This window comes from Schistocerca nitens, chromosome 2 (genome assembly GCF_023898315.1).
Source record: "Schistocerca nitens isolate TAMUIC-IGC-003100 chromosome 2, iqSchNite1.1, whole genome shotgun sequence".
NCBI lineage: Eukaryota > Metazoa > Arthropoda > Insecta > Orthoptera > Acrididae > Schistocerca > Schistocerca nitens.
Window position 1 is genome coordinate 729,619,588 of NC_064615.1, and position 12,845 is coordinate 729,632,432.

Here is a 12,845-nt window from a genome sequence, read left to right on the forward strand (position 1 = left end):
GAAGGGGGAAAGCTATGAGAGCTTATTTGCTTTCAGATCTCACAGTCAGTAAAATGTTCAAGAGATTCTGTGAAGAAAGAAAAATTTTAGGACTGAAACAATGCTCCTTATCAAGATACAAGCACATATTTTAGAAACAATTCTATCATCTGGGATACCTCATACTGATATAATGAAGGATACCAATCCAACTGTCATTAAGATTTGCTTCGACATGCAGCAGAACCAGCTTATTCCAAGCCCATAAGTAAGGTTTTCTGTGCTAGACAAATATTGATATGCAGTCTGTGCATAATAATCCATGCTAAGGAGCAAAAAAAGTAAAACATCAATTTCTACACCTGGTTGGAGACAGCTTTGCAGGACTTTCTTTCTGACTTACATAAAAAACAACCAAATGACAGCACCAATACTGTCAGCTCTTGTCAGATTATTGCAGCAGCCAAAATAAAAACAGTTGTATGATGGCTATGCTTACAGTGTTCTTGTAAAAGAGCACAAAATTCAATAATATTCATCACTTCTTCCCTGTTCGTGGCCATAGCTATAAGCCTCCAGACCAAGTGGTAGAATTGAGATGTCTTACAGAGAGAAAGAAAGCATCTTGTCTCATAAAGAATATTATAATATTTTAGAAGAGCATAGTACTCTCAAAGTTCTAAACACAGGCTGGACTGTTAAAAATCTAAAATATAGTGCACAGAAAGTATTAAAATCCAAGCTACCATTCAAAATGAAAAGCCAGCAATCACAACAAAGCAAAGAAAATTATTAGTCTGATAGTAAATGATATATTCTCTGGAGATCGAATACAAGTTGACATCCTGAGACAAAAGAAACTATGCTAGCCCTTTACCAAAACAAAATATGGCAATCAAAGAAAAGAAAAAAGATGTGTCTGCCTTGCTAAAGTATTTTGAAATTCCAGATGATGCAAAGGAGTTTTACAAAGATGTCCTAGAAAACTAATGTATAAATGTAAGTGGAAAACCTTGATAATAATAGTGTGATTGTAACTTGCAATACTTTTTGTATTATTCATTTCATTCTTCATCTGGTATTGATAACGATACAAGCTCGATGATTGTGTTAAAATAGTCAGCTCATTGCTATTCAAATAATGGAAAATCCATTGTCTATTCTGATGAAAACCTGTTTGGTTGAAAGCTACGTTTGACAGTTCTTTTGTTGTCTCTATCTGCGACTCAGTATCCCCACTATATCTTAAGTAGCAACTATCCTTTTCATAATACTATCATTGCTATTATTATATTATGGGGTGCTGATGACCTTGATGTTAAGTGCCCTCCTCCATAAATCATCATCATTATATTATGTCACTATTTTTATTTTTTATTCTCAATAAAGTCAAAAACGATAAATTTAAAGAATTCTGTAGAATAATAATACAAGCAAAAATATGCATTTTGCAACAATGGAGACATGTAATAAACACTACAGCACATAAGAAAATTAGTTGTGGAAAAAATACACAGAATTAAAGAAGCCAGTCCAACTGATACCAGCAATAAATATAAGCATTTATCGACTTCTGAAAAAGTCTGAAGTTATCACACCTTAATATACTGTTATAAAAGTTAAATTTTAATACATGTCCGTAAAATGCTTTACTAATGTCAATGAGATGTGGTAATCATGTAAAAATTCAAATGCTGAAACATATCTATCTATGTGAAAATAGAAAAACTCATTTTATTAAAAACTGTGTTTATTGCTTTTATTGAGTTTTGAAAAAAAGCTCAAAAAAGCTCCTCAATTAGGAAAACAAACATTCACATCTAAATAAAAAGTTAAAAAACTGATTGTGTTTTTGTAGTTGTTGACCACATTGACGGAACTAAATTAGAAAAATAAATTTTATTTATTGCATTTGTCCACTTATGTACTACAGATACTTTCAAGGGAGAAACTTACAATGAAGCAAGTTGATTGCAATTACTAGATTAGATGATAAATGGATTTAAATAGTTTGAATCTGAAGAATGAAAAACACCATCAGCAAAAATTAAAGATCATTGCCAGCAAAGGGATACCTGAATTTTTAGCATTTCCAGAAAGCACAAATTTGTAAAAGGCCTCTTTTCATCATTTAAAATTCAGTTGAAAGGAAGGGAAAAAAACACTGTAATTATCAGCACAGCAGTAAGGATACAAATAAGAAGAAGTTATTCTGAACCATGCAGCTGCATAAAGAACAATGAACTGAACATTACTACATTCAAAATTTAATTAATACATATTAAACAAAATTATAAGAACACATCATTTAAGGGGGGAGGGGGAATTGTAATTTGAATTTTGTCAGTGTTACATCATAATGATTTGGGAGTGAAATATGTTTTTAATTCTCTTGACTAATGTGTCAAAACTGTGTAACACTTCTGGATAGTTGAAATGTCCCAAGAGTGGTCAGATCTATAGAGAAGAATGTGTATGGACTACATTTCCTGCGGTTGGTTCCAGTGCCTTACCCTTGACTATGTGGTCATTTGACTCCAGATTGCTCTGTACACATTCTCCGAGATAATATATGGAAGTAACAGCCTCCAGTGATCGTTCTGCAATCATATAACCATACGATAATTCTGTCTATGTGTTCCTAATATGAGTATGTTACATTTGTTTGTGTTGACCTCAATTGCCTCTCCCTACACCAAGAGTAAATCCTCCATACGTAACTGCATCGAATGCATTTTCGAAATCAAGGGTCACGACATCTCTGTGGGTGCCTGTATCTACTGCTATCATGAACAAAGAGAGCAAGCTAAGTTTTGAGTACTTGTTGCTTTCAGACAAGATTTTTGGCCTCCAAACATGTCATAATATGTTAGCATAAAACTTGTTCCAAAATTCTACAACAGACCGAAGTCAGAGGTATAGGCCTATAGTATATGCATCTGGTTGATGACTGTTTCTGAAAATGGGAATAACCAATGCTTTTTTCCAATCATTTGGAATGCTTCACTCCTCCAGAGATCTACAGTAATCTGCTGCTAGAAGAGAGACAGTTGTTTTGCATACCTGATGTAGTATTGAACTGGTATCCCATCAGATCTTTGTTTATGGTCACAATTCTAAATGTTCTGTTATCATAATATTTTTAACAGGGATATAAGACTCTTAACTTACCCTGAAAGAATATACACTTAAAGTCTTATTTTTGGAATGATCATAAGATGACTAGAGTTCAGTTTCTGGTTATCATCAGCTTCCTGAATAAATGTTTTATCTGTGAAGGTAAAAATTTCCAGAGTAAGGAAGAAAAGGCAAAACCACAGTGCAATCTAAACCAGTATCAATATGTGATAAACACTAGAGTAATACTGAATCATGATATTTTGAAACAGCCGTGTTTTACTGTAACATTCCTTGCCATCAAAATGAAGTGATTTCGCAGAAGCAAAGTAAAGTGTGATACATACAAAAATTTGTTTCTCAATAGTCATGGTACATACTGTTATCTGAGCTGTTGTTTTGTTTGCGTTCCCAGTTTACAACAGCGTCTGCCTGCAGATTGTATTAATATTTCAGTTAGACAAATATTATAAGTCCCGAAGTAATGAAACTGATGATCAAGTAAATACAATATAGTTTAAAATGCATGACTGACAGAGTCAGTACTTGCTGATATTATTACTTACGCATCAGTTGACTCTTAAATAGATGCATACTTCTTGGAATTACTAGATGTTGGAACACAATTTCTGTATTTGTTTTCAATATTTCAGTAAATATAGACTTGCATAGTTTCAAAAATTTTAATTCTCAGGTAACATACGTGGCAGACTAAAACTTGTTTGTCAATCTGTTTTAGGTATTCTTGGGTGTGCTTGTGACATTCACAATTTGCAACCATTCCAAGATTATAAATTCAGAATTCGGGTGGAGAACAGATATGGCATCAGTGATCCTTCACCATATGCTGTAACTTACAGGTATGATGAGTAGTTGTGCAGGTGACAGAAGCTGAAAATCTCTACAGAAAATTCAGTGGTCATCTAAGCAGATTTTTAAAGTTTTACATTTAGTTATTACAAATAAAAACATAAAATTTAGGACACATAAATGATATTATTGTCATTCATGTATGACCTTGAAGTTTCTTTTATTGTAGTGTACATCAAGATAAAGTTCAGCAGCATTTGAAGTAATAGTTATAGTTACACATGCTTAAAATTTGAAAGATGTGCTTACAGTATAAAAAAATAGTATCAGTTTTGATCACAATATCCATATTAAATTATTTTTGAGTGTAATGATGAAAGGAGGTAAGTTACACTTAGAGCACTGCTGCTCCAACCTTGGCAATAGCTTATGTTTGCTTTCTCATTTCCTTTGCCTGTTTCTATGCCTACCACAATCCTGAATAACTAATAGGATACATTACATGCATATTCTTCCTTGTTTGTGTCATTTTATTAATTGATTTAATTATGAAAGGAGATTGATGCATAGTAGATTTGTTATCATTCAAGCAACTTTTAGACTTTTGTGTAAGAGTGTGAAACAAAATATAAATGTCACAGTGTAAAATTTCTAAATGAAATTGCAAACATGTAAGTAAAGTACAGTAATTTTCTGCTGTAGATGTAATTATTAGCAATAATAATCACAAAACATAGAACATTTGAGAATTACAAAGGAGCATGCACTTTTTGCTGTTGTAATCTTTTTTAAAATTTTTGTGCTGTAGAGTGCTTGGAGTAGAGTTTAACAATATATTGTTAGCAATGGTAGAAGCACAAAAGATATATACTTGCTGTATATTGTTGTGAGTTGTATTCTTGCATTATTTCTGTTATGTATATCTGCTGTAACGCAGGAAATTCCTAATGGAATATTATTATATCTGTAGATACTGCTAATTCCTGAGTTGTAACTGCTTCAAGATACTCAAAGATCTACTGTGTGACACTGCATTTAGCTCTTTTCTCAGTAATATTGCTTCTTTCTTTAACTAGTATTTATCTAGTTGCTGTATACTCTATGTGATGTCTTTCATTTGTGTAAAAAATTTAACGTTATTATACATAATGTACATTTCAACAAAAATGATTTGTATGCAGATGGATAAAACTAGATTAATACTGCAAACTACCATTTTTGCTTCGTCAGCTAGTATGTAGTTAAAAGCTGCCTGTAGCAGTTATTGAGAAAGCAATTCATGCTGTTGTATTTATTTTTTAGTTGTTCTTATGTTTTTTTTTAAATATGTCATAATTACAGAAAGAAAAACTGTAACTGCAAAGTTATCATTGAATTCATTTAGTAACCAAGTGGTATTTTGAAATACCATATGTGAAATAAATTAAAGTGTATGAAGACTAGCATTCCATAGAAGCTCTCTTGAAAGACAAAATTTAAGATATACTGTGGGGCAACAGTCATTGATAAATATTGTACTTCATCTATCATTCTGAGAGAGTTTTGGGAGAAATTAAAACTTATGTAAACTCTTCTGTGTTAAGAAAAGTGAAAATAATTTGAAGAAAATGTAAATTTGACCTCAGTTTACACTTGTATGTCATCTCTACTACATTACAAAACTGACTGAATGGTCAGATGACGTCTGCAAATATGATGTGTTGAAAATTATTCATACAGATAAGTAATGCTCTATGTACACAAACGCGCATGGCAACTGCTGTATTTTGCCCCCAAAAGTCTTGCTTCAAGATGTTATATGTTACCTGTCATTGGTTTTTGTCTGTCACTGTGTTGTATTTGTGGCTGTCAAGTGTGTTACATGTGAAGGAAAGGCTTATACATAGCTTTATAAACTGAGTTATCATGTTTATAAAATCCTTAAGTAATTTGTATATGCCAACATATATAAAATTGTTTCTTAAGTAGATGAAAATATGTATCCCAAGGAGAGTCATAAACTGTAAGTTAGATAGCCTCAAAGCAGCTGTATGGTGTGTTACAACATGTAATTGAAGTTCAGGTGAATGTAAACTTATTAGCTAATAAACTTGAAAACTTTTACTGCTGATTGTTTTTCCCAGAGCACGTCTTGAACCGGAACCCCCGAAGTTCTTCCCATACTTGGAGCCGGGAATCGACTTCCGTCCTGAGACGTCCCCCTACTTTCCAAAGGACTTTGACATTGAGAAGCCACCGCATGATGGATATGCTCAAGCCCCAAGGTGCGACAAAAAGCCTGTAATAAAGAGCACATTTCTGTAGACACGTAATGTGACCATTTGTAAAAGACTCAATAGCTCTTCACTCATATCTCATATAAAACATCTCACACAACACACATTATTGCAATAAGAGGAACAAATAATTATTAAATGTTCTCTTGCATGGTAAAAGTCCAATCAAGAAAATATACACACCTCTAGAACATACATATGAAATATTTCACAAAGATTTCAGTATTGTAGATTTGTCTCTTCGTACTCTGGTATAACACTAATGATTTAACAGTATTATTATTTGGTTATACTCTTTCACGTGAAGAAAATTAAATTGAAAGTGATATCTGCAGACTCATATAAGTCAAGAAATAAATTTATTCTGTTAGAGAGCTCCAGCACCACAGAAAAGATTTAATAGTGCTCTTGATTGTTGGGACTAACAAATTAATTATTTGTTCCTTAATGTTTGATTTTTGTAGTTGTAAATATGCATAATGTTTTTGCTTTTATCAATCATTTTGATTTTTGTGCATATTTTGAATTTACTTTTTTATTTTTATCTTTTGGTTTTGTGTTTTTGTTCACTTTCAACCTTTATCAACAGCTGTATGCAACAACATACCCTGGTTATTTCAGGAGTAAATATATCATATCACTCTACGTATATAGAGCTAGGATTTTTTGAAGAAGTGTAACATACCGCTGTATATAAACTTTAAGATCTCCCCACATATGTATTTAATATGACAGACATGATATGAAAGGGTTGGACCAATGTCAGTAGTACTCCACAGCATTTAATTTTTTTAAAAAAAATATTGAACAGCAGTCCTTTATTTCAGAAATCTTGGTCTGATATTTAAAATTCCCTATCCTTCTATTGGACGTACAGTGTTACTATGCTGAACCAAATCATATGCTATTACCTTGATTATAGTTCTTTTGTCCATTTTTTATTGTCATACACTAACATTTTTGTAACTAGATGTAAAAAAATCAGCTGAATATGCTCAGATGAGCTATTAGAGTATTTACATTCAGCTGGATCATCATCATTGAAGAGAACTAGTGGTCAGTCTGTATGTAAATTCTCCATTCCAATTTTCTTAATAATCATTCACACTGATTTTCTCTGTGATTGTTTTGGAAAATAGTTTTAACTCTATTACTTGCAGCAAAATAATTATGTCTGATTTAATATACATTTTCAACAAACAAAATTAGAAAAGGCAGTGACTCTTTTCCCGGACTGATGGGTGTGTGACAAGGAAGAGGAAAGGACTATAGAAAATACTGCAAGACAGGAGATGTTGGTACTAGTGGCTGTCATTGACAGTGGCAAAATTAGGATTAATTATGTTAACAATAGCAAAGCTGCTGATTTGCAGCTTGAGTATGAAAGAAAGAGATACAAGGGAAAAGGCCATGCAATGTGGAAGTGACAGAGTAATGGAGTAGAAAGAGTGTGGAAAGGGGGACGTGACAATTGAAATTTGTAAAAGTTTAGGCCACGGGAATTGTAAAAATATAATATGTGCTTGAAGAACAGTTCCTTGTATAGTGCAGAGGAGCTCTTGCTGGGCAGGAGGACCAAATGGTGTAGATATTGAAGGAGGTGCCAGTGTTTTTGTTTGCCTCTTCTGCAATATAGTGACTGAATATGCAGTTAGCCAAGGTCTGGCAATGGCCAGTCATGTGGATAAACTGCTGGTTAGTGGTCATAGCCACATAGATCGCTGCACAGTAACTGCAACACAGCTGATATGTGACATGGCGATTTCCACATGTGGCACTAACTTTGACTGAGTAGGAAGTGCCACTTGGAAATGCAGTAGGAGGTAATAGATCATTACATAGGTCAGGTTTCGCACCTGAGTCAATCAAAGATAAATGACTTGAGGATGTAGGGCTGGAAACAGTAAGGGTTTCTGGATAGACTAGGATATTGCATAGGTGCAGTGGATGACCAAGTTCTGTGTTACGGGAAGACTGGAGGATTTTGTGTAAAATATCATTGATCTTAGATGACATGAGGCAATCACAGATTGGCAAAGAATGTGGTTATGTTTTCCAAGACATTGGTGTTTTGAGGAGGGCGAAAAAGGGGGGAGGGGGGGGGTACTGCTATGGGACTGGGGACTGGTTCACAGTGGCAATGAGTTTGTTTGTATCATGAGAAGAAATAGCATGGGAAATCTGTTTGTGAACCAATGAGAGAGGATATTTCCTGCTGTAAAGACTAATTTGCATTGTACAATTTTCATATGTTTAAAATCACTATACCATTTGGAACTGGAATCATGATCATTCATTTGTCTAGAAAGAATTTCTTGCTAACTAACAGTGAAATTTATTTGTATTGCACTTGATCAGGAGGGGGAGAGGGGGGGGGGGGGGGCGCACTGGTTCTCACATTCTTATAACAACATAAAGACTTCCTTCCAAATGTTGTGTTTTAAATCACAGAAATCTCAAAAGCATGTTCCTATATAATCCAGCTTTCCAGCTTTGCATGTATGTAATGATAACTTGGATGCTTGAATTAACTTTTTTATTTCATGAATTATCATTATAGTGTAATGATTTTTCCTCTTACAAAGACTGGTTTTAATACATTAATTCTTCAGCTTTATTCAGTGACAGTGTTGTGTCATATTCATGTTGCTGTAATTTCACCAACAAAATTGTTAAAATGTGTGTGCTGTGCTAGGCTACCAAATCTTAACTTTTCACTTGATATTTGTTGAAACAATTTGAAATCTCAGAGTTGAAATCCTGTTTCTGTTGTTGAGATACAGGGTTCAAATTGCCTACATTTTCTCCTTTGTGTATTTTCATAGCAGTGCTTATGATTCAAACCATTATAATTTCAGTAGTTTCATCTTCCAATTTTTCACATTTTTGTATTTCACATTTGATACGTTGTAAGATAATTCTTATTTCTTTTCAGAGATTCACCATAAAGCACTCTTGTTGCCTCCTAGCTTATATAGGGTGTCCCATTTATCTTGACCACCATAAATAACTGTTTGTCCAGATGAAAATTACAAAATTTGCACCTGGATAGAAAACTCAAAGGTGCTCAAAGTGGTGACCCTGGTTACTGATACATGGGTGCACTCATTGAATGAAAGAATTATTTACTGCTTCCAGTGTTGCCTGCTGAAGGGAATTACAAGCAAGCATGATACGTTCCTGCATGTCCTCTGGGGTTGTTGGAATATTGCGATAGACAACATCTTTAATGCATCCCCAAAGAAAAAAGTCCAGAGGATTTAAATCAGGAGACCTAGCAGGCCAAGTAACTGTCCCTCCTTGACCAGTTCATCTGGCAGGATAGCTTCGGTTCAGAACACTACGTGCACACAAGGCATTATGTGCTGGACATCCACCGTGTTGATACCACATAAGCATTCTGGTTCTTAGCAGCACTTCATTCAACAGAGGAGGAAGAATTTATCTGAAGAAGTTGGCATACGCTGTGCCATTTAGACTACAATTGATGAAATAAGGGCTAATAGTTGTAGTGCCAAGCATCGCACAGCAGACATTAACTCTCCGTTGATGCTGATGTTCCACCTGTCTGAGCCATTGTGGGTTGTCACTGGACCAATAATGCATGTTCCTTGTATTTACCTGTGCTTTGTTTGAGAAGGAACATTCATTAGTAAATAGAACATTGGAGAAGAAGTTCGGGTTGGAAAGGATTTGCTGCTGTGCCCACTGACAGAACTGTACACAATTCTGGAAATCATTCCCATGCAATTCTTCGTGTAGGTGTACATGGTAAGGATGGAACCGGTGATGTGTAAGAATATGATGTACAGTGGTTTTCGGAATGCCAATCTGGTGTTCAAGCTCTGGTATGCTCACATGTGGATTCATAGCAACGGAAGAGAAAACTTCGACAGCTTCGACTGTGCAAGTGCTACGACAATTACGTTGTCGTGGGTTGAAACTTCCCGCTTCCTGAGCTGTTGCAACAAGATGAGAAAACATCCATTGTGGAGGGGGGTTCTCATCAGGATATCACTCTCTGTTCTGTTCCGCTGCCTGTGTAGCATTTCACCTACCTTCAACGACAACAATAAAAGAAACGTTATATTGATTATAATAGAGGGAAACATTCCACGTAGGAAAAATATATCTAAAAACAAAGATGATGTGACTTACCAAATGAAAGTGCTGGCAGGTCGACAGACACACAAACACAAATATACACACAAAATTCTAGCTTTCGCAACAAACGGTTGCTTCGTCAGGAAAGAGGGAAGGAGAGGGAAAGACGAAAGGAAGTGGGTTTTAAGGGAGAGGGTAAGGAGTCATTCCAATCCCAGGAGCGGAAAGACTTACCTTAGGGGGAAAAAAGGACGGGTATACACTCGCACACACACACATATCCATCCACACATATACAGACACAAGCAGACATATTTAAAGACCTTTTTTAGAGCGGCTAAAAATGATCAGTGATGTGCGAAAAACGGAAGTGGAAATAAAGCGAAAGTTGTTAGAACTAGCCGAAATGGTTGTTTAATACGTGAAAGCAACTGTTTTTGAACTAGAAACGGTGGATTAAATAGCAGCGGTAGTGTTGAAAGCGGAAAATAAATTTTTTTGGTAATGGTTTGGAAGTGGGTTACGTATTATTGAGTATATATAGGCGGGATAAAATTGTATAGTAGATTATGGTAAAAAGGGGAAGGTGAATACAAAGTGAGACTATTGGTAAAAACAGAAAGAGAAAATAAGACGACAGGAAAGATTTCGAAATGCAACAGCGACAATAACAAACGTAATTGTTGGGTTCAAATTAATGATATGATTATAATAGAGGGAAACATTCCACGTAGGAAAAATATATCTAAAAACAAAGTGATGTGACTTACCAAATGAAAGTGCTGGCAGGTTGACAGACACACAAACAAACACAAACATACACACAAAATTCTAGCTTTCGCAACAAACGGTTGCTTCGTCAGGAAAGAGGGAAGGAGAGGGAAAGACGAAAGGAAGTGGGTTTTAAGGGAGAGGGTAAGGAGTCATTCCAATCCCAGGAGCGGAAAGACTTACCTTAGGGGGAAAAAAGGACGGGTATACACTCGCACACACACACATATCCATCCACACATATACAGACACAAGCAGACATATTTAAGGTAAGTCTTTCCGCTCCCGGGATTGGAATGACTCCTTACCCTCTCCCTTAAAACCCACTTCCTTTCGTCTTTCCCTCTCCTTCCCTCTTTCCTGACGAAGCAACCGTTTGTTGCGAAAGCTAGAATTTTGTGTGTATGTTTGTGTTTGTTTGTGTGTCTGTCGACCTGCCAGCACTTTCATTTGGTAAGTCACATCATCTTTGTTTTTAGATATACAAACGTTATATTGATGTAGATTGTAGGAAGGACAGCCTTTACTGTATGCCTACTGTACACAACAGTATTTAAAAGTTCTAAACTACTGTACTAAATGTACCCATACATAAGAAAACAGTACTGCAATTACTGTTCTTACATTTCCCATAGATGAGTATCATTTTACCTTTTCTTTGTTGGTGTACATTCTACTCGCACAACTCTTCAACTGACGATAGTTGATGAAATGACGGGTGTGTATTCTACTTATGTTTATATTTGTCGTCTGTCAATGCCAGCACGTGGATGTGTTCCATAACCCCGAGTACATGCACTAAGCCATGGGAATGTCAACATCAAAGTTGTGTTATATAATTAATAACTTTCTGTTAATGGTACACTGTGATATATTTTTGAATAGGTATTTAGGAGAGAAAATGAATTACCGAATGAAAAATACAGGGTGCCATTTAAAAAAGTCATACCACTGTTCATAACTTTGTAAAAGCTACAATGAAGGCAATCATGCTGATTGATGTCCCCCTGATGGCTAAAGAACATTTGCTTGAAACATTTTGTAGTTTGCATCTGGAGAAACAGTTATTTAGGTTGGTCAAGATAAGTAGGACACCCTGTATATCGAGTTAAGTATGTTAAGAGAATAATTGTTCTATAGAACTTTATTCTAGCATCTAGTCTGATGCATTCTGTATTATATAGTGATACCTCATGTATGCCCACATCAGAAAAGTTTAGTCTCTGGTTCATTATTTCTATTGGTTAGTAATCCAAGTAGATTGGTAATTATAAATGATCTGAAAACAAGTTATATAAATCTGCATATTTTAGACTGAATCTAGCCCCGAAGGCTGTTCCTTTTGTCCTATATTTTCAAAACTCTTGCTGGTGTCAGTTGTGATACTTGTATCCATGCACTTTGTTTATGGTCATTATAATATTACTAGGATAACTATTACTTATTATTCTTGGCAAAAGCTAAGTCCTATGAAAAAATATAGAGTATTTAGATAAATTTTATGAAGGCTATGGTTGTATAAAATTCCAGTCTTTCTTTACATAACCTCTTGTAATATATGAGGTATGTCCACAAAGTAAGTTCCATTTGGTAATATAAAACAAACATGTACAGATACAGAAAAAATAGTTATTGTACAAAAATCTACAACTTTTAAATTACTTTTCTACATAGCTTCCAAAATTTTGTAGGCATTTGTCATAGTGTGGCACATGGTTTTGTATGCCTTCTTCATAGAAGGTGTATTCAACCATGTGATAAAATGTTCTTTCGGCTCATCATCATCGT

At 34.9% G+C, this 12,845-nt stretch overlaps 1 protein-coding gene across 4 annotated transcripts in view; it reads left to right on the forward strand.

Annotated features, from left to right (window-relative positions):
• The window catches only part of LOC126236930 (obscurin), a 681,004-nt gene that overhangs the window by 522,958 nt on the left and 145,201 nt on the right, over nucleotides 1–12,845 (forward strand). For all 4 annotated transcript variants that reach the window (XM_049946608.1, XM_049946610.1, XM_049946611.1 and 1 more), the window contains 2 exons: nucleotides 3,836–3,956; nucleotides 6,030–6,170. In XM_049946608.1, the coding sequence (XP_049802565.1) occupies nucleotides 3,836–3,956; nucleotides 6,030–6,170 (262 nt within the window). The remainder of the gene's footprint in view (nucleotides 1–3,835; nucleotides 3,957–6,029; nucleotides 6,171–12,845) is intronic.